This window comes from Gavia stellata, chromosome 10 (genome assembly GCF_030936135.1).
Source record: "Gavia stellata isolate bGavSte3 chromosome 10, bGavSte3.hap2, whole genome shotgun sequence".
Taxonomy (NCBI): domain Eukaryota; kingdom Metazoa; phylum Chordata; class Aves; order Gaviiformes; family Gaviidae; genus Gavia; species Gavia stellata.
This window is the reverse complement of record NC_082603.1, coordinates 32,249,717-32,276,185: the sequence shown is the minus strand read 5'-3', so window position 1 is coordinate 32,276,185 and position 26,469 is coordinate 32,249,717. Positions and strand designations below refer to the sequence as shown.

General features: G+C 39.2%; 1 protein-coding gene across 4 annotated transcripts in view; it reads right to left on the bottom strand.

Moving 5' to 3' along the window:
• Positions 1–16,554, bottom strand: part of FGGY (FGGY carbohydrate kinase domain containing) — a 136,357-nt gene extending 119,803 nt beyond the window's left edge. For 2 of the 4 annotated variants that reach the window (XM_059821794.1, XM_059821795.1), the window contains exons 1-2: positions 16,351–16,551; positions 601–689 (exon numbers count right to left, since the gene is read on the bottom strand). In XM_059821794.1, coding sequence (XP_059677777.1) covers positions 601–689; positions 16,351–16,551 — 290 coding nt within the window. Of the gene's footprint in view, positions 1–600; positions 690–12,370; positions 12,523–14,319; positions 14,432–16,350 lie in introns of all 4 variants that reach the window. The other 2 variants (XM_059821796.1, XM_059821793.1) reach the window with 2 other exon arrangements.
• Positions 16,555–26,469: the final 9,915 nt, after the last annotated feature.

Genomic DNA, 26,469 nt, shown 5'->3' with positions numbered 1-26,469 from the left:
GTCCATAAGGCTTTATTTTAAATAAATAATACTGTACCTCACTTTTCACAAGGACTAGTTTATCTGCAAATGCACTTCACTTGTACTGGTCACTTTAATCAAGATTTTAAAAGGGGTTTTGTTAAACTGCTCAGCAAGTATTCTAGGATGCTTTTGGGGAGTGATACAGCTGCCGTGTTTTACAGTAAAGTGACCATTTTAAACAAGATTTTACCAGATCCCTCCCACACGGCAAAGAAGTGTTTTCTTCCAATTCTTAAAAAAGTCAATAAATTTCTCAACAAAAACAGATTTCAAAGAATTATTAGAAGCATATTTCACAGTAACTAGAGCAATCATATTTATGTTCCAAAATGGAGTACAAGACCAATTAACCGACAGTTGTAGCAACATACTGTATCTGTGAATTACACTGCTCACAGGAACAACTGTGTTCAGGAATGCACAATGGAAGCAGGAGATAGGTTCAAGATGTTTTGGAGCAGGCTGAATTACAGACAGATGTACATAACAACATGTCCAGTGAAAATGAATTAAAGCAGAAACATACATAAGAAAATAGATGAAGAAAACCAAATCATATCTTTATAATTAACATACCTTGCAGTGACACCTGTGGCTTTCCAAGATAAGAAATCCGGAAGATCAAAGAAGTAGCCTGCCTTCTCCCAGCACGATTCTTGCAAGTTCTAACAAAAAAAAAAAAAATTAGAAATGCAGATATTAGAGGCCAGGCATGATCATGTCCTTATTTTAATGCAATTAAGAAACCTGCCATTTATGTAAAAATGGCAATTTTTCCAAACCCAATATTCTGATCATCCAGTCTGCTCTACTCACTTTACAGTGATTTACTGCCTGAAGAGCTGAGCCTTTCCCCACCGCAGACTGATCATAAGAAAAGAGTTTCCCACGAAGAGTTCACGGAGGCACATGTATCGGATCAATAACGTGGGCTCTCTCAGTTCCCCATCAGCTGCTCAATGTCAGAGCAGTCTCAAAGTCAATAGACAACTTTCTCAAAAACTATTTGCTTGAAGAATGCACTACTTTATAAAATAAACCATTTTAAATTTAATATTTTTGAATTATAAGTACAGAAAGAAAATAAACAGCTCTGTGAGCACAAGAACAAAGCTTTCGAATCTATTTCAAAATGACTGAAATATGATCAAAGCATGTAAGAACCTGTAGGCTTTCAGTGAAGCTTTTTTCCACAGCTGGGACATTTGGGGGCTCTCAACGGCCTGAATTAACCAGTAACAATCAGCTTTAAATCCACACTACAACCCTACAGTTGCCATCACAGCATGCACATGAAATCACCCAAACAATTAACAGAATTTTATCTTTGCAAACTCTGCCCCTCTGCAACATTTCCTTGAAATGCATAACAATACACAAAGCAGTACGAATGCCTAAGTTTCTGTTTGAAAAGAGGTTCAAGCTTATTTCTCCAGCTGAGGGAATAACTGAAGACAGTTACAGGATAACCCTCCAATGATACCTGCAAGGTCCAGATAGTCACATGATATTTCCAAACTCCTAAAAAAAACACCTCTTCTACCAAGACAGATCATTTATAGAGAGTTTCCAATACTATACTCTGCAGAGAGCGAGTGGTCCAGAAAGCAAGAGGTTGGTCATATCACCTGGGCCAGGCTCTATTCTTTGTTTCTATCTCCAGGCTCTATTCTTTGTTTCTATCTCTTCTATCTCAGCCTGGTTTCAGCTTATGATAGCAATGTATATTCTTAAAATTACTTTTCCATGTCTACAATCTCCACATTTGCCACAGGTATCAGATAATGATAAATGGGAAGAAAGTTTCCCCAAGCATAACATTTTATTCCAGTGGGACAGAAAGAGTGAGCATCACTGTCCTACAACACAACTATACCATCCAATGGCCACCTCTGGCCTCGATATTTTAAAATAGCTAAAGAATATCAAAACCAAACAAAAGTCACAAGGTTCACAAATCAGACTTCCACAGAAAGATAAGATCACTTTAAAAACCTCCACCAGCTTTTTAAGTAATTGAAACAGCATGAAGTTATCTCACTTAAGAACAGCTGTTGTATTAGAAACACAAATCCTAGCTGGGGTATTTTGGGCGTGGAGCCCTGCTAGATGGCACAGCTTCAGCAAGAACACAAGTTAGGTCAACAGTTGCATCTAGCAGGCTAAGGCAGAGCTGGAGAGATACTTCAGAAGCACATGAGATGGGAAACTATGTGGGTCTTCATCTCTACACAAGGAATTTGGGGAATGACTTATTTGCTTTCTTTTTTTTTAGCTTTTAGGTCCCACCTTTTTCATCTACTCTCCATCAGTTCAGGCAAAGACTCTTGTACAAGACTCCAGAAGCAGAGGATTTTTTAGAGATGTAAAAATATTAAACACTAAGAGAGTCTCAACAGCATAAGCCGTGTCAACAGCAAGTCCAAGTGCTCCCCTCTCCCCTCAAAAAGCCCCTATAAGAACCTGTGGTACACAGTTAAGCAGGAGGGCAAAGTACTTTAGCAAAGGGTCTAGTAGCTTTGTTATTACCTGCATTTTAAAAGCTGCCATCAGTTTTCTGGAGCAAAAATTAATTATGTGAAATATCAAGAATGTACATGCTGAATTAAAATAAAAGATAATTCAATCTTAAGAAATACTATTTGGCTCTATAACTTAATTCAGATGCTATGTGATTTCAAACCGAAATCTTACAAATCGAGAAAGTTACTGAAATGGGATCTATGAATTCCAGAAACTAAGGTGCACTCAGGTTTAGCTTACCTCCTAGACGTATGCGGCTGCTACTCACATCAAATTTAACTTTATATGTGAATGCAAAGGTGTGCCATAGTTTAGTACAAAGGTCAGTCAGCCTGATTATTTTGATAATATAACCTGTTATGTATTGTTAACATACCTGACAGTCTTCAAGAAGCAACAGGAGTTTGGCTAATAGTGTCAATCAGAAAAGAAACTGGGTTAAGAATAACTGTCCTCTTCAAACAAATCTGTTTCATCAAAGATACTCCTTGGATCCTTATTCTATTACTTCAAGAATTCCCAAAAGCCACATGTTAGTGACACTAAAATATGTTGTTTCATGAACATCCAAATGATTCATTCTTTGCCATCTTGATGCTTTGTCATCACTAATTAGTACAGACAAAAAAAATCATAGCATGCCCTGATGCTTTTTCCAAACAAATTTAAAAGTCTCCATGTTTTCGACACTCACTGAAGTTAATTCTAATTTATTTTCGCTCACAGTCAGGAATCTGTGACCACATTAAAAGGACTGTGGAAAAGATCTGGGAACGTTCCCAATGCTGTATTCATATCCTGCGACTCACCCTCCAAACTCACTTGTAAAGAAACTAATTCAATCTTTATATTTTCCAGGGGTACTAATGGAGTCCCCTTTCTTCATCTCTCTCTCTCTGATTGTTTTGGGGTTTTTTTAACAAATATACCTCCAAACAATAACTTTTTAAGATCCTTACAAATAATCCCAAATATCCGGGGGCCAAGAGTTTAAGAACTGTGAAGTACAATAATCTTCCTAGACAAGAATGTTTAGGAGAGTGAGGGATTGGAGAATTGATACAGAGCACATGAAAGGCCTCCATTGCCCATTTATTCCTTGACAAGTCAAAAGATTATCATGAAGCCATCCTGCACAATTTTCTGTTGTGTTACGTGTATTTCTTCACTTCTTAATTGGACTGAAAATGCACACAGAGGCAGAATTTCACATGAGCTCCAGCATCCAACACAATTTTTTGGAAACACCTAGGGACACATTCTCCTTGGGAAAGCCGAAAGAACTTTCACATTCATATTTTACTGGTTTGCTGAGGTAGTCTGTGCCTGTACAGGAAACCTTTGATTTCTACTCTTACCAAGTATATAATTTTCTTGTAAGGTGAAGTGATCTTCAGACAACTAATGTTTGTGAAAACACTTTTTTTTCCACTGGAAGTAAAATATATATATAAACACCAAAGATGTTTGACTTTTGTTATTGCAAATACAGATTAAATACGAATCAAATTATCTTAAATGCCATTATAGACAGCCTTTCTATCAGGTCCCTCTTGGCCACAGGATTAACTAAAGATGGGCTAGAAGCAAGACGTCTGATTGAGTACAGGGTATCAGTCTGAATTTCATGGCTACTTATCAGCCAAAACCCACAAATCCAAAAATCATCCCAAGCTGGTGTGTTAGAAACCTAGATTAAAACCAGGAGGGACAGATGGAAGCAGGAAAATGTTTTACCATTTAGTATAAGAAAGAAAGCTGGTGTAAGCATTCAAGTTCCAGATCAGGTCAAAATCTAAGTCATCTGAAAATCAGAAAAGAGACTCATTCACTGAAGAACCATCTGCTTTTCCCAATTCAACCCCAAATTTGAATCTCAATCTCACAGGCAATATGTAATAGTAGGCTGTGTAGTGTATCAGCCTCTCTTTTTCTAAATTACAGAAAACAAATACACATTGTTTGAAAGGAAGAAAGAGAACAACTGAAGACTTAATGCACACACTCATGGGGATATAAGAAACTGATGTCCCATGCCCTACTCCAATTCAGACAAAGCAGGGACTTAGAACTTGGATCTCCCACACTTCAGATTGGATGCCAAGCCATGCATTAGAGCTATTCTGAGATAACCAAGATAGGCTGCGAGCAGAAATTTTATCTTGACAGAGCCAAGGCTGCAAACTGATCAATTTTGCAATTACCAGTTGCACTCTAATTGGTAAAAAATTAACTAACTGAATAATCAGATTCATCTTGAGACTGGAACTGGGCGGGGGGACAGGGGGAGGCAGGGGAGAGGCAGAGAGGGGAGGCTTGGAAAGTAACCTCTTAAAGTAAGGCTACTGCTGAAGGTGGACTGCCTTGCTGCAACACACTGTCTCTACCACCAAGACACTGTCTTAGATACATGTGGGTATTTTCAAATCCCTGAGGCACCCTGAGCATGGCACCACAGGTCAGGTGAGCATCAGAGTCCAGGTCAGAAAGGGCTACAGAAGGAGAGACCAGGCACATTAAAGGCTGAGTTGACAGAAGCTGTAACAAGGCAAGAAGGACAATTTACGTGCATGTTGCAAGCCTCATCACACTGCAATGGAGTGGAGAGATACAGCTGGAAGACAAAGTAGGTGCTTCAAATCTCCCAGCTGTTAATCCTTTTTTTTAAATGGCACTTCTCCTTGATTAGCAACTGCAACTAAAAGTCAAACTCAAGAGTCCAAAGTACAACTTATGCATACATGCCTGCACTATGTATGGATTTTGATAACAGAGCTGTTTGTTAAAGCATTTATAAACAATTCTAATCAAGAGTTCAGTTCCGAACCCAGTAGCTTGGACCCATTCTCATTTAGCATGGAGTTGATTACTTATTTTAATGGCAAAATCTTACCAGTCATACTCAACTAAACAAAAAGCCAGCTGCAAAGGCAGCAAGCGAGGGAGAAGGCATGCATCAACAAAGAAACTGCTGCCAAGCTAATGCCAGTACATCTGCTATTCTTCTTCCCTCCATAGCCAGGGCAAGAGATGTTTTAATTGTTTCTGCAAATTATCCCATTGGTCACTGCAAGTCACGGGTGTACAGAAAGAAGAACAACGATGCATAAAAAGGCAGCTGTAACTGAAGATGTGAACAGTAACATACAGAAAGACCACTGACCACTGTGCCAGAAAAAAAAGAAAAAGAAAATTACTCAAAAACTATTGATATTAGTTATTAATTGCAAAGGAACGATATGCTAGCCATTCACTCTGTGAAGTGATTTTTTTGCTAAAGAGACGCTCTTCTTTGTTCTTCTGCACCATATTAAAAACAGAATTGTAAAAGCACACTGTAGGAAGACTGCATTTCATTTGGAGACAGTTACCGAGCAAATACCTGCCCCCAGTCCACCGTCCCCCACCCATTTAGAATATGCTACAGCACCTCTAGTATTTTTTAGAAATAGCTGATCTGTAATGTCAGGGAAACATAAGAAGCATCCTTTTGTTTCGGCACAAGCCACAATAAAATTTCCAGCCAGAAATTAGTAAACAAGATTTTTTTTTTTTCTGCTACCTCTGGGAAAAACATACTAACAGACTAATTCAAGAGCTGGACAAACCTTCCCTGCAATTTTTACATTGTTCTGTTGGAGCTATGCTCTCACTGCTGTGGTGTTGGTGACAAACATTTGCAGCAAAATAATTTCCAAGAGAAGGAGTGTGTATCTACATTTTCAGTTCACATGCATGCATCTACCCACCAGAACTATCTACATACTCCTTCATGCAATTTCTTTAGCCAAAGTCAACAAAACAGTACAACCTGCTTAGCAAAGCTGCAGAAAATGTACCTGCAGCTACAGAAGTAAAAAACTATTGCAATAATGTTTTGCAAGAGAATTCTAAACAATGAAGAAATCTGAGAAAATAACAGCAAGAGGAGTTAATTTAATTGGTTATTTTGAAAGGCCCAGTAACCAGGAACTACTTTCCTTTTCACTGAAGTTTACATTCTAACTTATCTTATTGACTTCAGGAAGACTTTGTCAGAATTATCTTTCAGCTAGTTTCTAAATATTTGTGAAAGGATAATGATTCTTTAATTCAACTTCATCTACAGTTGACATTCTTAACTCAGCTGACTACATTCAAAAGTCAAATGTGACTGTATCCACAGGAATTAGCTTTTTTTTTAAAAACATATATTAATTTCATTTTACATTACAGATTTAACACTGGACTCTCTTTATCACCACACGTGGTCCACACAGGCAGAAAAATACAATGCTCCTCATAACCGGACCACAGATGTGCACACTTTAACAAGACTGCACCATAGGCTATACAGTAGCTGCATTCAGTTGATCATTTACTGCAAACAGCTGTCCCCGACACGCAAACTCCACTCGCAATGATGGCTTTGTCATATGAACACCTATCTGCAATCACAAACATCAAGGCCACCCAATTAATTTCATGTAGACTAACCACAAGGCGCTAGAGGGTAAAATGATTCAGCAGCGATCAAACTAAACTGAATGTAAGCCAATACCATTCAAACAAAAGATCTCAAAAGACCTATTACAGCCTTCATAGTTTAGTTTCTTAATTCAAAACTAAAATGGAATAGAGATGAGAGTTGGAAGAACAGAATACGTCCCGAAGCCTCTAGTCTCTAATTAAATCTCTATTCTGCATACAGTGGGAATGTGAGGAGCCGAAGAGAAATCTTCAAGAGAAAGTATTATATGGAAAAGAAAGTCAAAAAGAAGCAGATGAGAGTAACTTGTGACTTGGAAGAAATACTGCAACATCCCTATGCAAATAAATACAGAAGTCAAGCATCACAGGAAAGCCACAAGATACAAGGACCAGTATCTACTTCTCATATAATGACGTCATCTCATTCCTCACAGTCAGTGAGGTCATCTTCAATTCTAACAAGATGATGATGGGAATGGAAAAGCACAGTTAGGTCACCTTAGCCCTCTCCCCCTTCTCCTCCTTCTTCATTACTTCCAACCAATTCAGAGTAAATTTGCTAAGTCATATTCTTTAGCAATATTTTTAATTGTTTAGATGAAAATTCTTCCAGTAATAGAAATTCAATTCCTGTCTTTGAGGGACAGTCTAATCACTTGGCACTTCGCAATGCTGCTGAACTGACCTATGTCAGACCCTTCCCCACAGAAGTCAAGTTTTCAGATACTACAGTTAGGAAAGTCTAGGACAAACAGTGAGAAGACTGGATCTCCTAACATGGTCTTCCACAGTCAGGTTAGCGTCGTGGAAAGGGAGAGGGAGGCTTTGATGACAGTGTACATAGAAGTAACCTACAGGTATAACAACAGTCCAAAGGGTCATTTAGTATCAATACCTTAAATAACTTACTTTCAAAAGCACATCTAGTTAAGTCTCTAAATCACTAGTCTCCTAAATGACTCTTAACAAACTAATTTAGTTTATAGACACATTTGTGCAAATTATCTTGTATTAGCAAGACTGCAGTTTCATATGACTGACTCCATGAATATGGAACATGGACCATGGAAAAGTCAAGGGAATATCTTGAATATTTATCAGTTACGCAATAAACTCAAAAGAAACATTTATATTTATGCCAGCCTAAATAAACTTTGAAGCTCAAGAAAACAATGTTAGCAGTTCCAAAGAACTGAGGATCCACTGAAAGGAACATATTTCATTAGGACTTATTTTAAGGTTCTTCCAATTACATACTGTTCATTGTTACAAATACATGAGGTTTGATTAAAAGAAAAGTATCACACATTTTCCCAGTGATGCAAAAGTTAATTCTGCTGGTTATGTCAACGGGTCTATAATTGTTCTTAATTATTAGTTACAGGTTACTTTATCATAACTTCAGACATAAAACAGGTTTTTTCCCCACTGCACCCTCTCTGCAAAACCTAGATCAATGCAAGCAGATATGGAATGTGCACAGCACCAATCCCAAGCAAATATGTACAGAGGGAAAACAGCAAAAGCATTTAATAGCAGAAACATTAGATTCCTGGGGAATTCAAAAAAAGTTCCAAGGAATTCAAGGCAAAAGTCAACAGTGAATCTGCATATATCAGGATGTACTCACTGACCTGGAGCATGACTGTACAAAGTGTATGGCTGTGGTTTTTGTTTTGTTTTGTTTTTAAAACATCTACATGTTGTATGTGTTACAGCCACATCAGCCTTTCTAATGAAAAACTTTCCAGAAACGTGATGCCTACCAAAGGGATTAAGGCCCAGAGTAGCTTCTGGATACACCTCGGTTTAGCCAGTTATGATTAGGGCCAGTCATAGAAGAATGTGCCCAATCCATTGTTCGCCTTAAGTTTCTGGGATACTATCAGGTAGGAATATTAAGAAAGGATTGAAGAAGGAAAGGAAAAAAACCATCACCATGGTCCAGGCAATGGAGCTCTTGACTAGGGAATGATGTAGTTCACTGTCTCACACATTTCAAGAACTGAAGGCAATTGAAATTTTAGGAGCTTGTTTCAGAAAAAAACCTGTTCACACAAAGTATAGTTAAATAGTGGAACTCATTATCACAGGACATAGTAGGTGCAAAAAGTGCATGTGGGTTCAGAAAAGATTAGCTGAATTCACAGAGCAAAACACTCACTACTAATGAGACAAATACTGAGTCAAATGGATTTCGGGTCTGACCCAATATGGTTCTCGCATCAAGCAGCGGGCTGCACCACTTGCAGTCAGATGGCTGGAAATTGTTCTAGAAAGACTGGGACTGTTTTCAGAAAGGACCTGAACCAACTGTACGTATTTGCAGAGGTTGGCAGAAAATTCTGGGAGAGCATTATACAATATAGCAATAGACTTTTGGGATGCTTTGAGAGGGATCTTATTTTAAAGCAGCTCCTGAGACTGCACTGCTCACTGGAGCACGCAGTAGCTTGGTAGGAAAGGTTACTTCCCGTACGATACAGAAAACATAAGCAGAGGTGAGGATTTAAATAAGACAAATAAACTACTAAGATCTACGATACTTTAAAGAAATATTGGTGATAGCATATTTGGTGACATTCAGTAGTCAGGAAAGCTGGAGAGACCAAAGGCCATGATCACAGCCAGGCACGCAGTCTGGGCAGACACTATGTAAACTTCCCTAGGCAGTTCTGCCAACACATCTCAGCCCTAATATTCAGTGCTCAGCCCTAATATTCAGTGCTCATAACAATCCCATTTTGGCCCCCTCCTCAGCAACAGCGACAGCCATGTTTTTAAAGAGAGTCTAATTTTATGCCCATGAAGTTCCCATCTAGCCAACTGACTCAACATGTGGCCTGCACAAACCAGGTACAGTGCAGTTATTTTCTGAATACCAGTTGCCACAATCAAATAGAAGCACAATGGGAATTCCAGTTTCAGCTTTGCAAAGCCTTCAGATATTCTCAGTTAAAAAGGATAAAATAAAAATAAAATGTTTCTTTCTACCTGCTAATCTTCTGACTCTCCCAAGGGATGTGAAAACCAAACTTCCTTTTTGCCAGCTTGTGCATTATCACTAGCTTAAGAAATAATCCTGCAATCAGAATAGAATAATTTTTCCTGGTGGTGTATGAGCTAGATCAAAATCTCACTCTGCCATGCCTCTGGGTACTGTGCAGTATTAGCAGGAGGGAAATACACTAAACACAGAAGAGAAAGACGATACAACTCACAAAACATGAAGGAAACATTAAGTACCATTTTATAAGTAGTTTTCCTGACCATGCCTTTAATAGCTGTGTGATAATTTATTCATCTATAAAATATTAATAACAAAGAATCTGAAGAGACTTAAGTAATTTATTATTTGTAGACTGCTTGAAGACACTCTGCTGAATAACAACATACGTGCAAACCGGTGTTTTAGCTCTCATTTGGAGAACCTGACATTCAAAGTTACTGTAAAATTTGCCTTCCTTGGCAAAGAGTGAGAACACTTGCATAACATGAGACTGAATTTCAGCTGCCAGAGGCTAACATGAACCTTTGCTGCTAGCCCTAAAAGTCATGTAATATATAGGCACGTTACTGTGATGAGCACTGAATATAAACCATCACTCTTCATACAATTACTTTCACCTTCCTACTTTGCAACAAGTATAGAAGCAGTAATCAAAGACTCAATCACATACCTCTCCAAAGCTAGAAAACTTAACACTACCTGCCCACATCTCCACTAACTACAACCGACTCCATAATAAATGTTATTGTTCCTTCTCACAAGCTAGCTGAGGTGCTACTGTAGATGTTGCTTAAGGTGCCTGAGTTAAGCAGCGTAAGCTTAAGCAGTTTAACAGGATGTCTTTGCTAGTCCACTCAGGATGCAGGAACTGTCGCATGAGCAGCTCAGCAAGCCGATTTTGAGGTAAAAAAACCGCTCTCTCAAAGAGAATAATCTCTTTAGCTGGTACGTCAGGAGCTGAAAGGGGACATATGAGCAAGCCCTGTTCTGTAATGCCCTTCTGCCAGGCAATCTCTGCTACTGGCATGCTGGGTAAGGTGAATTCTATTTCCTACCCATTTGCTCATGGAGGGAACAAGCCCTGCAATACTTGCTCTTCCCTTTATACTACAGCAATTACGTCAGAGTGCTTTGAGACCATAGCATAGACTTACATCTCTGGGTGACCACATTCGGAAAGCCCACAATCTGTTCTTTCCTCATCAGTCAGGTACTGATATTCCAGACCTTGCAATATAAAAATGTTTTAAACACAATGGATTCATTTAAGGTTTTTACAGCTTCACTTTTTATTATTTATAAAATGACTGACATATGATACTCATAGCTCAAGACGGAAAGAACTAGCAGATGGATATTCGTACTTCAGTACAGCATCTACAAACAACATTAATTATCCTCTATTATCATTAATCTGTCAGTACCTGCTTCTACCACTTAATTCCTTTGCCTTTCCCCAATCTGCACCTTATTACTATATGATGTTTCACGTTTGTAAGGACAGGAGACTCTGGCTGCTTGAAACTGGCAGCAAGTAATTTACATTTGGGCTTTGTTAAAATGACAGCAAGCATCATTGAGACCAAATGTAAAAGCCAGACTGGAGGAGGTTATAAAAAATTCAAGTGGCAAGCATTTCTCCTTTTATCTGGCAGTTATTATTAAAAGGCCATATGTCACTCTGTAACACACAAAATTTAAACGCAAGAGACAGAGGTAGAGTTCCACATTATGAACAGAGCACCTTCCCTCTACAGACGGTATGCTTCCTACCGATGGGACAGAACTAAATTGAAGCTCTAACTGAACAGTTTCTCCACCAGCAGTCAAAGACATCACACATCCCTCACTGTTGGATGCAGTGCCTCAAAGGCAGTACCTCTGGCCACAATATCCAATGTTGAGATGGTGCTGTTTTCAAATTGCTATAAATCCATCCCAGAAGTAGCACCTACACCCCTGTAAGCACACCCAGCTACAGTACTTGGAGCAGGAAATACGCCTCCATAACGAAATCCTAGGATATTTCGAGGACTTGTTCATTACCTGCAACTAAATTTGTATCTATATCTAACCTTAAAATTACATAAGAAAGACATATGAAATGTTTCAAGTAGCAAACACTAAATTTCAATAAAATCAAAGATATTTCTAAATAATTGAGAGGAAAAAAAGAACCTCAAAACATTTTCATCACAACTTCAGGCTGGCCTTACTTTGCACACCTTTGGGTTCAACATTAAGGCTGAAGACCTTTTGTTTTAGAAATTTCCTTCTCAGAAATTAACAAAAAAAAGGCATTAATCATTAGTAAAAATGCACCACAGTCTTAGATGTACTCACTTCCTTTATCCACAGCAATTTAGGTGGCTGCATTTCCACCGACATCACTCCCCCTACATAGCTCAAAACCCTGTGTTGCGTTGCATTGATGCGCTCAACTTGACTGACTGCACGATGGTCCATCCACATAATAACATTCCTATAGTTTTGTCCTTGGGAAAGAAAAAAAAACAACAAAAGAGATTATTTTAGTTCTGGTTTAACCTCACCTCAGTACTGTAAGTTACTAGACTCTAAGCTGCTTCACACTTTCACTTCTACATAGAAAACTCAAACTCTATTTGCATTAATAATCCACAGCAGACATCTAAATATAAAAGTCTAGCCCTCTGAGTGAACTTTAAGACATGCTGAGCACTGAGAAGGCTGACTGAAACTCATCAGGCTTATGAGCATCCAAGAACTTTGAAAGGCCATGCTCTGGTAGGCTATATTTCATTCAAAGAACCCAAACTTCTTGACAAAGTACACCTATTTAGTTAAAATATAAAGAAGCATTTTGGTGACTAAGACCTAAAAATGTGACAAAATCCGAGCAATTACGTTATAAACTGAAATTAACTCAGCTAGTCAGCTAGCTAGATAGTTAGAGAGATTCTCTTTCCTCTTCTATTGTTATGAGAACTACCCTAATTCCTTTTAGAAATACAGTTTCAGGGGGTAATTTGTTGAAATGCTTTTATTTTGGATGCGTAAGGAAAAAGCCTTTGGCAAGACTGCATAACACATGAGAACAAGAAGCAAAGAACATTTTATCAAAATTAACCTACAGAGGACTTGCTAGACAGGTGGAACAGTAATCCAGATGACACTTCAGATTCCTCTCCTGCTAAGTACACTGCACCCTCAGCTTCATGACACAGCCACTCATGCACAATCTTGAAAACATACTGCAAGACCAGGCAGAAGTACAAGGCACACCATGGATTGAAATACAACTTAGAACTGTGAGACTGCCTGAAACCAGACCATTGCACGCCCATACCGGTATGACAGTGTTCAGTGCATTCTTGCCTCTTTATTTAACAACAACACTGTGTAAACTCAAAGTTCCTGGGGGTATCAGAGAATAAAAAATGAGAAGTGATTTTGACTCAATAGACCAAAATAGCCCCAGACATCATTAGGCATTGAACAGACATTGAACAGAAGAGAATCTCAAACTGAAAAATAAATAATCTCATCTAAATTTAGCGAAGGACATTTTGGGGGCAAAGCTGGTTTTTTGAGAAGGGTAGGAGGAGATGACAAATACATCTGAGAATAGAAAGGGAACATACACAGAATTATGATTATGGCTCTGTAACTACTGATTTAGCACACACCTAATCTTAAATGGGATTCACTGAAAAAAGTGCATCACAGACTTTTCTTTAGTCTTCTGAATCATCTACTCAAAAACTAATAAAAAAAATAAAATTTTTAGAAAAAGGTCACAGACTGTTTCTGAAGTTTAGCACTGTCCTAGACAAAGACAGAACAGCAGTGTAATAAAATACACAAGCTGAACGTCTTGCCTGCAACTCCACGACAGAGTAAGCAGTTAGACTATACTAACATTTTTAGCATTCCTTTAGCCAGCGTGGATGGGCATTTATACACACTATAAAAGCCGTGATTAGTAAAGACTGAAGGAAGAGAAGACATGCAGAAAAGGAAAATGAGCAGAGATTTCTTCAAGAAGCAGTCTCTCTGAGCCAAGATGAATGAATTTGATCTTAGGATGCCAAACATTTAGTCAAACAGTAGGTAATTCTCATCTCAAATTTAATTTTGAAGAAGAATTAAAATAGTAAAACCAGAAAAAAAGCCCCTTGTAAAAAAGATTTTCTATCATCTATATCTCCAAGAGTCAGCCCCATAACTTGGCATCCGGATGAAATTGTAAGTTTGCTCCCATCAGTGGCAAAACGTGCACAGTGACACCAATTTTTGTGCTGGAGTCTTACCTTCACAGTTGACAGCCAAAGGTTGGAACTGTTTATCCACAACAACAAGGGAACACGTAGCATCAAAACCAATGCCTCGAATCTGGCTAGCGTCTAGTCCACAGACAACTTTCTGCAAATATACAAAACACACATGAATACAAATATATCCATATATATGCAGGTACCACGTGAACTAATGAGTACAGCAAAAGAGTTACAAATGCAAGCTCAAACTCTGAAATTTTTGAGATTCAGTATTCTTTAACACCTCTAATCAAAAATACAACAAATTACCAAAAATTCTTTAGTTTTCAAAACTGAATTCAAAGGTCCATGAAAAGTTCTTTAATAGCTCTTTAATCTTACTAGCCACAGTCCTCGATAAAAGCAGGAAGCACAAAAATATCAGAAAATAAAGGTAGCAGAAAACTAGCAATGTTAATTTTCTCTCTTTTCTGAAAGCTTGGAGTTGACCTGCATGGGAAACATGGACACAGGATTAGGGCCAAGTGTTTCCATCAGTTACTTCACCCAGTTCCCACCTGTGGAAGCAACAATCTTCTAGAATTGCTTTGGTAATATTGTACCACAGCTTTTTGTCTTGCAATAGTGAAGGGTCCCGAAAATAAAGTTGGTCAAAACCTGTAGCAGTGATAATACCTCTGCAATGCACATCTTCTCAAAAGCTCTGCTACCAAGAGTTTGGATAGCATACTTTTTGGAAGATTTTCCAAAAAATATCACCACCCCAAAAGGTCTGAACTTCATGGCTTCCAGCAGCACTGGAAAAAAACCCACAACACCCACATGGATTAAGTGCCAAGTGAGGTTGCAAGACACCTAAAATGTAACGCAGTAATAAATTGCCACTTCTCAGCAACAATAAAAATACCATTATTTTAATTAGTACTATAACAAAAAGACTTTCACTAGACTCGCTACAGTGCCTGTCTCTTACTGGCTCTGTAAAGCTATAGTTTCAGAGACCGTATTTCATTGCTTACATATAAGAGATTGTATTTAAACAGGTCCAGAGTGAGAACAAAGCAATTCACAAAGAGAAAAATCAAATAAGCAGAATAAAAGACTTGGTCTGCTTTAACATCAAGTTGTTCTTCGCTATCACTCCTGTCACTCCCGTCTTTTCCTTCCTTCCCCCTCACCTCGTCTCCTCCATCTCAGGCCATTTCTGCAGAGCCAAGCTCATTAATGTTTGAAAAGGCTGATCAATAACAAGAGAATGGGTGAACTGTCCATCTGCAAATTACCAAGCATATCATGAATATTTAAAAAGCCAACCTTAGAACATGGAGCAGGCTGGGGCTTTATTAAGAACGATGAAATGGCCTACATGTGCACTGCCAGGCAAGGTCACTAATTTACTTTTAGCACCAGCATGTACAGGAAGATCATTGGATCAGAGGGTACAAACTTTCCCTTATAATAAGGTTTATTTCAATCTGGTTTTATGCTTGATACTATCCAAAAACGTATATAATTTATTTCAGTCTTGTAATACTGGACAGGCATCTTAATCTGGATCACAGATGACAGACATTGTATTAGGCACCATCCACAAACCAGATTACAACTTCTCTACAATAAATGCTCTTTTGTGACTCCAGTGCAGCACAACGCACAAATATGCATTACCAGGTTCTGAGCAACCTCGACTCCTCAAAGAACTGTCTCCTGGCTAGAACATACACCAGCGAAACAAAACCCACAGATGTGAATCCTGAAGGCAGCGGGTAAGTCGTCCTCCTGAGCTAGCAGCGCAAAGGAAGGCCTTTCGTTCTATTTTCAGTTATAGCACAAGCTTTTTTCAGTCTGGCCTTCAGCTCCTCACCTATATAACAGACATTGGGAGGCTACATCAGCCATATCCTAAAGATGCCTTTAATGCACAAGGATGGTTACAAGTTATACAGTAATACAGCATGCACAGAACTGGATATTAAAGGCCAGTGACTGGAAGGCCTTAAACTTTCCGAACTTGAAGAGCTACCTCCAACACATATCTCCTTCATTTTGTTCTTCTTCACATACCTTTGTGACCAAGCAACAAGCTGCCCATATGTCAGCAGAGGATTGCTCATAGTGGTCTGGCTGGGGCTCCCAAATTTGGATTGGCTGATCTGCGTGTGCCACTACTGTCCCAAACTCATCTACCAAAGCCGCGCGAACACTTGCTGACCCAACATCAATTCCAACATAGTATTTTACTGGAGCCTGCTTCTTACTGTGCATTTTTAATAAAACCTGTTGGGAGAAAATAAAAAAATGGGTTAAAAACAGATAAAATGACGGATGACGGAAAGCTGTGCTGAACAGGACAGGAGAGATGCCGTGCAGGCACTTCGCTTGATAACTCTTTTTTGCAGGAAGTCTTCACTTGGCATTTTTTAATTAATTTGAGTTTTCAAGTCTTGCACTAGTTGTACTTTTTTTTCTTCAAATGTTTGTAAAGAAGTTGCATGGCACAGAGGGTTCCTGAAGAGCAATTTGTCAATTTGCATGTAAGAATATGCATGCTATGATAAAGTTCATGGACTCGTACAGTCAAGGAATTGAGCTGCGGTCATACGGTATCATGTCTACGTAAAGGGAAAAAGAAAGGAGACAGGAAGGGAAGGAAAGGGTACAGTTCCAAACTCAGTAGCAGTCAGGAGCTGGCGCGTTACACAGAAGGGAAATTTCAGTCCAGAGACTCCTGGGTTTTCCTGAATTCTGGCAGATGGGGAAGCTGCTGCTGACTGTTAAGTTGGATTCACCTCTGGATGAGACAGCAAGTACCACCACAGATATGTTATTGCCTCAACGCAAACAAATTATACTCCTGAAGAAGTGAAAGGGGTGGTGTGCCTGGCTCCACCGAACCCTGAACTGAAGAGGAACAAGGTGCCAGGAGCTGCTGCCTCCCATAGAGCCAACCAGCTAATGAGTGGCATATTACTGCTGAATGAGACCGTGAGGCAGGCTGAATTTCTGCAGAATCTGAAAACAGTTTCCCCTCCCAAAAAAAAGTGGTGTGATGCCGAGAATTAAAATAACTACATGACAATCTGGCCCATATTACCCAATTTTGAGCCCTGCCAAGAAAAAAAACAACACCTGAAAAACAAACTGGTTAGGTTTTTAAGAGCTATCCACCATCAATCCACACAATTTTAAAGATTCAGAAAATAATTTGCTGAAAACATGTTGAGTTATGAGAGCATCCCAGGAAATCTCTGCCTACTCTCTGACTACCTACAAGAACAAAGTGAGGTTAAGTTAATTGATTTAATTATTCACGAGTTGCTTACTTCACTATATTACGTTTAACTATTTGACATTTAATACAGTGACAAATGCACTGTATTTAATTTCTCACAGTTTGTCCTTAATTAATAGTTAACATTTACATTTTAATCAAGCTGGGAGAATGCTAAGTAAGAGCTCATACAAAGTACTTAAAATGTCAGACGAGTACCAAGTTCAGTGCTTGTATGAATCTCCTAATAAGCCTCCAAAACACACAAAACTCCGTTGATGCATAGTTTCTGATTTCCAGAAAATTAATGGATCAGTTATAATTTGATGAAAACACAGTATTTACTGAGCACCAAAATGGCTCTACTTCAAAACAGCCCATCTCTCCCAAAGAAGTGACTGGGATTACTTCTGTGTATGGAAGATGGGTTTAGAGGGAGGGACATGAGCAAAGGAGGAAAGACTTGGAAAGTACTGCTTAGTAAAACAGTTCACATTTCAAATTAATCCTATATATATTTTTTTGAAATAACTGGAATTTAGTGGCAAAGTATATCCAAAGCCTGACAGAAAAAGCAGTGGAACAGAAAACGGTGAAAGTTCTCTTTCTACCTTCAGACAATAACAGCTGATGATCTAGCCATGTAAATTGTACTCAACTTTGGAAGCAATGTTTTTTACTTGTTTTATTTCTACAAGACAGAAAACCAAGCCTTTTTTTTTTTCCCCATGAAACATCTTGAGTATAGGTCAAGACCTATCCTTGGGTGTCAGTCTGACCAGTGTGGGCACAATGCAAGTGGCTGTTCACATCTACGGTTGGCTTGTAACCACTGCTGGTGATGGCTATTACAAATCTATTAGCACTGAGGGTTAGAGGTAGCAGGTGAAATAAAGAAAAAAAAAGAGAAAAAAAAAAAGGCAGCTGACTATCTCAGAAAACTCATAATCCAAGCATCATCCCAGATAATAATTAAGCCATGTAAGAGCTGAATTAGGACAAATTTTCATTTGCACTTAAAACAGCATAAGCCAACATCTTGGCTAAAGAAAACTACTCAGCTTCCCCTCATCCTACCCCATTAAATGGTTCATGGAAATGTGGTTAGTCTGTGGAGTTCTGTAATCACAACCTGTCCCATACAATCATTTTGTATTGCCTGAATCTGTCATTTCATGCTTAGACTACCATTGCGGGGGGCCAGGGACCATTTTTTTGTCCTTCGTTTGGACGGCATTAGCACGAGGGAGTTCTGTCCATCACTAAAGCTCCTAAGCAGCCTGGTACAAACCAAAGTAGTCATCACAGCACATTCTATATGCACTGTGGCAGGGTCACTAGAGGAAGCTGTACAGATCATTAGCTTCTAACAATATCAGAAACTAGAAAAAACTCAAAGCTATAGAGCATATTACAGTACTGATGGAAATACTAGCTACTCTCTTTCAGTAGGTGCAATACACACTAATCTTCTTAAGCAAGGTCATCTGTTCAAGCGATGAGCAATCAGCTAAAAATAATGGTGTGCCATGAGCCTAACACCTAGGAATATTGGCAAGAAAGCTCGCTTTATTTTCTTGGCCCTGGCTCTGTGACCTGGTCAGACTAACAAAAGCTAATGCTTCTGTCACAGAGAGGACAATTCTCCTGATAACAGTGATTAATACTGCATCTGTCAGCTGGGGATACTTACAGCACTCTGCATCTTCCTCTTAGCCCTTGGCTGTAAAAGCAGTTTTAAGACATTCTTTTCAACAGATGATGTTCACTTTTTAATTTTGCACTCCATCTCCTCAAAGCTTAAAAGGCTGGCTGCAGATGCTGCTAGTTACTTGCAAGAGATTTTACTATAAAGAAATTGCATAAGACTGTTCCTGATACTATCTCACGAATTTCCCTGGTTTTCCCTATTTCGGCACTGCCTTTAGCTGCTGACTCATAAAAAGAAGAGAATAAACCACAAGCTGCAAAGCAGATTTATTTTTTTTTTAAACATAGGCAAATCTTTCTTACTTGCTTTTCACAAAATACAAACAGCAAAAGGAGTATTTTATATCCCACCTCCTTCTCACACACACACAATATTACTCTAAATTTTTATTTCTCTTCCCTGTATGGTAGCCTTGATTTTAGCTCATTAATGTGTTTTTGCTACTTAGAGAACAAGCTTAACAGATGTTAGCGAATTAAGCTCATAGTACCTCCTACTCAGCACTTAAAATTATGGCTTTGCAGTGGATTCTTCCCACAAACATTGAAACCTGGAACCCAGTCAGTCCATGTAATGTTTACTTTCCTTTTTTCCTTACTAAGCAACCAGGATGCGCATGTGTGAGTGACTGCGCAGGAAGCAGAGTTTGTTTATATGCTCAAGCAATACGTATCAGTCTGTGCATAATCACTACTTTATTTTTGTAGCTCCATGGACAACTAGCAAGAAAGAGTTAAGTGACACAGTCCAAAAACAAGAACCACAAACCTATTTAAACTAGTCTTTCTCTGAGTAAAGCTCACCTAGATTTACAAAGCAATACTTCAATATCTTATGAAAAAAAGTCTAAAAGTAAATATTAATCCTGTTTTCAAGCACAGCAAGCACTAAGTTACTGAGGGCATTCAAAGTATAGCGTCGCTGCAACAGGATCTGATCTGCTTGCAAAAACATTATTTGATGCCAAGGGTTTTTCTGGAATACCTATCACTTGGTATGTCACCTACTTGCCAACTGGATCGACAAAAAGCACTGTCATCTCTAGGTCATAAGTGTGACCAATTAGGGACTCTGCCTAAAGGTATTTCTTGAGAACCTAAGAACTCAGCAGTGAGGCCAGTGGAAAATATTTAGCCAAAGTACGTTATTAAGAATTTAAAGAGGAATGCTGTCATTCAGTTTTATTTACAGAAGATTTCTTTGCTACAAGAGGAGGCTCCAAATCAGAAATGAAAAAACTCTTTACTGGAGTTCAGAGGTAGAAGAAGGTCCCAGCACAAACCTCCTGCTTTTGAATCCAGACACTTATGTTCATTGCCATGTGCAAATAAAATTCTGTTGTGCAATTAAAACTTTGTTTTGGATTTTGTATCTACTGGATTCTTAGCATACAGCTTCTGCAGTCAATACAATCATGAGAAAACCAGTGAACCAGAAAAATGGTTGAAATAAAAAGTCCTGAAGGTCCAGTCAGACAGGTCAATTCCTTGAGCGCAATATTCCTAATAAGACACCAGAATATTTGATGCATGGATAATGCACGTTTATGGACTCCTCAAGCCGTGGAAACCTGTGGTGATAATACCATTACCTTTTATACCCCTGAAGTATCTAACTCAGGAAGCCTGGCTTCTTGCAGCCAAGAAAAAAGGGCCCCAAAACTTCAATACAGTTTTGCCTGTCCATTGCAGAATTAGGGCCTCACATTTACAACCCGTTATTTGACTCTGCAAACAGACAGAGGGGGAGAGAGAAAAAAAAATAGTTTTTAAAAGACATGTGCAGCTGGACCATGTTCGTCCATGACTACAACTGCTAAGATAGGACAAGCAGCCAAAATCCCCTCCAAGCACTAAAACAGTAATGGCCTCTTTCTTTGCAAATCACAGCAGGGACAGAATGGCTTTTCAAACAAGCATTTATGATCAAAGAGCTGCAGCATATGATAAATATTTATATGGCCCATTAAATAATAGTCTGTATAAATATTATTCAAAATGTGTGTGCTGGAAACCACAGACTTCCCAGTTTATCCTTAAACAAATGTGCTAGTTTTCCCACATAGGCAATGAAAGAAAAGGAGGGGTAAAACTGTCATTTGCAAAAATATTTCTTTAAAAAAAGAAAATCCTTAAGATTGTTTACTTTAATTTAAAAGGAATGACTAAGTAACCAGATGACTGTTTCATTACAACTAACTACTAAACTCAGTTTGTCCTACCTTACTTCATGGTTATCAAATTGCCAGGACGTACCTTTCTGTTAAAGCTACAGTACAGGAAGGCTGCAGACTCACATGCACGCAGGCCGAAGCTCAGCAGAAGTATTTATCAGCGGCAAGTATAGATTTTGTGGTATCGTGTACTTAAATACAAGGAATTATGAAGGACTGGCACGTCTGTTTTAAACTTTGATCTTTGGAACGCCGCAGGCCGCCCAGACCCAGCGATCATGGATAAACAGTATGTTTTTAGTAGTGCAGCTGTGCTTTTCTATGGATTACCAAGAAAAAGATTAACAGGCTCAAATTAGACTTTATAATCTTAGTGTGAAAAGATGTCAATAAGTTAAATAAAAGCTGCTGTACAATTGTAGAAAAAAGATAAAACGAAAAAAGCATTTTTGACATTATATTGGAAATTCAGCACTTTGTTGGCTTTCTAGTGTTACAGCAAACTAACAAGAGTGATGGTGGTAGAGTGGCAAATCTCTTCTTGAAGACAGTGAACTCCCTTTCCTCTTCCAGGATCTTTAATTCCTGTTTGGATGTGAAGAGACAAAGGCGGCGTATGTCTGCGTGGGAGAGTGGGAGCAGATGGGGAATTCTAATGCTGCGTTGGAAGGGCAGTACTAACATAGAATAATACCCTTAAATGCCCAAGGGACTATGCTATAACTATCAACAAGCATTTATTTTTCTGCTACCCAACAGCAAACAAAACAAAAACAAGGAACAAAAGCACACCTTATCTCTCCTTTTCCCTTCCCAAAACACAAACACGTACATGCAGGAGACCTCTCAGTCTTTGGAATGTGAGGACTGTGTTAACAATAACAAAACTGGAATAAATAAAAACCAAGCTGGAGTAAGCATGCTTCTTCATTAAAAAACAAACACTTCTAGACAATTTCATCCATTCTCCGGTAAATTCTGTGGAGCTTTCTCACAGCTTAGAACAAGGAAAAGCAGCTGCAAATAGTGGAAGAGACTTCATTTTAGTAGTAGAATCAGACCCCAACTCCCAGTCCCATAATGCCTAGATTGTTCCACCAAAACCTTCCTAATTGCCCCCCCAACATTGTAACGTAGTCTCAATAAATCCCACCACAGGACTGAAAATATTCTACTCCTTTCTAGTATCTCCTTTTCTCTCTATAAATAATTCACTATGTACTAATCTTCTGTAATGTCTCTCCATATCTTTTTTTTTTCCCCTCTCTCTGTGTCCAAGACAAAGCCATTACTTCATCGCTACCCTCTGCCCTTTAATTCTATCTTTTGTATTCTAAATACTTTCATGCCAAACTACTTCCACCTGCTCTGATATAAAGCAAGACCTATCCCGGTTTATCCTGGTGTAACTAATTAGCGGAGAAATTAAAATGACTAAGCAAATTATTCTAAGAAATGAGATCCAGAATTTATTTATTTTCAGCTTCTACTGCCTACATAGATACCTCACTCATGAACAGCAGAAAGATGTCAGCATGACCAGTGTCAACAAATACAAAGCTCTTAAATGTACAACAGAGTTGTTTTTCTCTATAATCTGCTCTAGAAGAGATTTGTACTAAAACAGAAAAATGATGCTCTCCTTCCAGTTCCTCTCTTGAACTCACACTAGCAGATACAGCCCATAGTACCGTCAATCAAACGAGAACAATGTCATTCTGGACCCTGATTAAAGAGAAGAGCATGGCTGCGCTGGGTCAGATGAAACGTCCAATTGGTACAGTACCCTGCCACAAACAGCAGAAGCCATAAGAAAAGCATGAGCCTGCCCTTTTCATCCAGCGATACTTCCCCAGGACACCTTCTTCCTCCTGCTGTCTATAGTAGAGGCACTTCCTCAGCCAGAAATTTTATCTTTAGGATTAGTAGACCTATTCTCCGAATTTGTTTGTGCTCTTTTTGAATCCAGGGAAACTTCTGCAACTGCAAACTACTGTGGTAACGAGTTATAAAGTTCTGTGTAAACAATGCGAGAAAAAGTCCTTTCATTCGTTCTGAGCGTGCCACCTGCTAGTTTTGTTTGATGTGCCTGAGTTCCTGAGCTAGAGGAGACATTAAGCAATTGCTCCGTATTTACCTTCTCCATGCAGTCATGATTACGTTACATTCTGAATCGTCCCCTGACGGTTCACTGCAGCTAGCTACAGACCATGGGTGATGATGAGCTGAACTCACAATCTTAACGTAGTCACGTAAGTCGAAAGGCATTTTTCTGCTCTCTGACTCTTCGTAGATTGGCAACAATAAGTACCATAATACAGTGCAGTAGTAAGTACTAATAAGCAGCAAGTAACGATCCCAAGAGCGCTTTGGGCAAGTAGAGATACTGTTCAGAGATGCTCACAGTAGAAAAATGTTGGTGTCCCATGTTGGTGTCAACTGACGGGAACAGGGAGGTCCTGCTATGGAAGGGCAGGCATTTCAAACTTCAGGCAGGTCCCAAAACACCAGCCCACAAAGTGTGTCTAAACAGAGGAATCTGGGAGCTCCTCCCAACTATATGCTTCAGGAAGACTTAAGGCTACTGCTCACCCTCGTTTTCTTTGGAAGGCAGATCAAGGCGCCCACGCGGTTATTCCATGCCCTGATAGGCTCTGCATTGCAACAGGCATGAGACCAATGCCGCAGCGTGCCTTGCAAAGCAGCCAGGCTGCTCGGTCAGAGACTGTGAGACCAAAAACAGACCAGCAATATCACTCTAAGATTATCAACGTGACAGTGGTAAACTGGGCTGCCCCATTTGTTCCCCAGCCTGTAACTATGCCGCACAAAAGAAACAAGTTCAGCATGCTCTGCTTCACTGCTCGCCTAACACCAGGAACAGCAGGAAACAGCTGCAGAGAGGAGCTCTCAGGAAAAAGGAAGGCTGAGCAAAGAGCCACAAGAACACACAAAATGAGATGAAGAGAGAAGGCACATGCTACTGGGGAAGCCCAACAGCTCCAAATCCTTCCGGGGCTCTCTTGGCCCTGCTTGCACTGGGCCATAACTTCAAAAGCAGGGCCTGACCCTGCATCCATTAAAGTCAGTGGCAAAACTCCCAGCCATATTAGTAGTTCAGGATTAAACTCTTGACACTTGTGAACATCACAGGTGCACTCACACGTCTGCAGGATTTTGAATGCTCGCCACAACCTGCAATTTGTCAAACAGAGGAAATGTTGATCAGTTTATGCCAAAACAAAATTCTCACACAGGAAAACCTAAGGAATTAAGAAGGTATATAGCAGCACCCTTTCTTCTCCACACCCTGAAAACGGCAATCAATACAATTCATGCACACCAACCTGTTTAGATCCATTCCCTCCTCTGACACTGCAGCTGTATGCATCCCTAAAGGCTGTGCTAATGATCTGGCAGACAAACATGTCCCAAATGACACTGCAGAATGCTTGAAGCTCTGAAAGAAGACACTATCTCGTTTACATTGACTGTGAGGGGAAAAAAATGCCATCTGATTATTACATAAATTTTAGCTGTAACAGCTTCATGACTAGTTGAAAGGAGGCAACAGGCTCCAAAATGACTGATGGATCCAAGTGGTTGGATCCATCAGCTTATTAATCTAACGCTACAGAAGACCCTTCTTATTCCTATTCCTCTACCACTTTAACCTACCCCATGCTGGACAGAAAGGACAATCTCCGTTCATTGCCTGTAAAAGAGAGGCAGATTCCTGTACTGTGACTTTTGCATTTTTTCATTCTCTTCTATGCTGTAACAGAAATGGAGAAACAAATAATAAAAAAAAAACCCCACAAAACGTGCACACACACACACACAAAAAAGAAGCATACAGTAAACACATGCCCAGCACAATAATATTAATTTACAAAATATCTGTTTAAATTATAACTTGGAGCCGATTGCAATTCAAAAGGCACAATTCCAGTTCATGTAACCATACACATCCCAGCTTTATACTGCATTCCTGGAGCAAACCAGCCTCCACACCACGAGCTTCAGTGCAGGGTACATACACCTACCTGCAATCCTGGGTAGATAAAGCCATTATGCTACTGTGGATACCAAATTAGCCAACTTTTGGTTAGTGCTGATACTCTAACTTTAATCACATCTGTAGATTCCCGTGCTACATCAAGGTTGAATTTGGCCCTAGCTGTGTGATTATGTATCAGTAGATCAGTATAAAAATAATTTGTTCTGAGTTCACAGTTTTATGAAAAGACAAAGTATCAAAATTAGCATTCTGGCTGAAATCCACTGCATTTCCCATCAAGGCTTACACATTTAAGCAACATCTGAACCAACTGTCTAGAATTACTCCTGGCAGATACTGGAACACTTAGGCCAGTAGTAGATGCAACAGTGAAATAAATTTTTAAAGACATGCTATAAACCACTTCTTTTGAGATGCTCAGCCCAGAAGCAACCATGTCTATAAGCCGAATCCACAGTTTACTATACAGTATTTGTTCACTCTTGCATTGTAAGAGCATGAGAAGTATGACAGCCCTAAGTAATCTGTCATTTTAAAATTAAACATTTATTTGGGCTGCAATTCCAAAAACACGAGCCCTGAAGTTCCTGTCACAACCACTTAAGAGGAAGTGAGGTTGTACATTAGCTTAGGTTAAAAGAAACACAAATTCTGCACAAAAATCAGATATCTAGATAGACAGTACATGTGTAACATGTCTACATCCCTTTCTTTTTTACAGTGAAAGAAGAATCACATCTGCTCATCTGAACCCAGTGAGTTCTCTTCCTTCTCCCTGCATACACAGCTGGGGTTTTTTTGTTTGTTTGTTTTGTTTTTATCAATGTAAAATCTGCCTTCTTCATGATCCTATCAGTCTCATAATTTCAAACTCCCACAAAGACAAGCCTGAAAGGGTATCAGGCCAACACCTCTCTGTAAGTTCCCTTCAGCGACTCTCAAAATATCTCAGAATTCAAGAGCTTGTAAGCTTGCTTGCCTCAAACAGCTGAAGGTCACAAATTTTC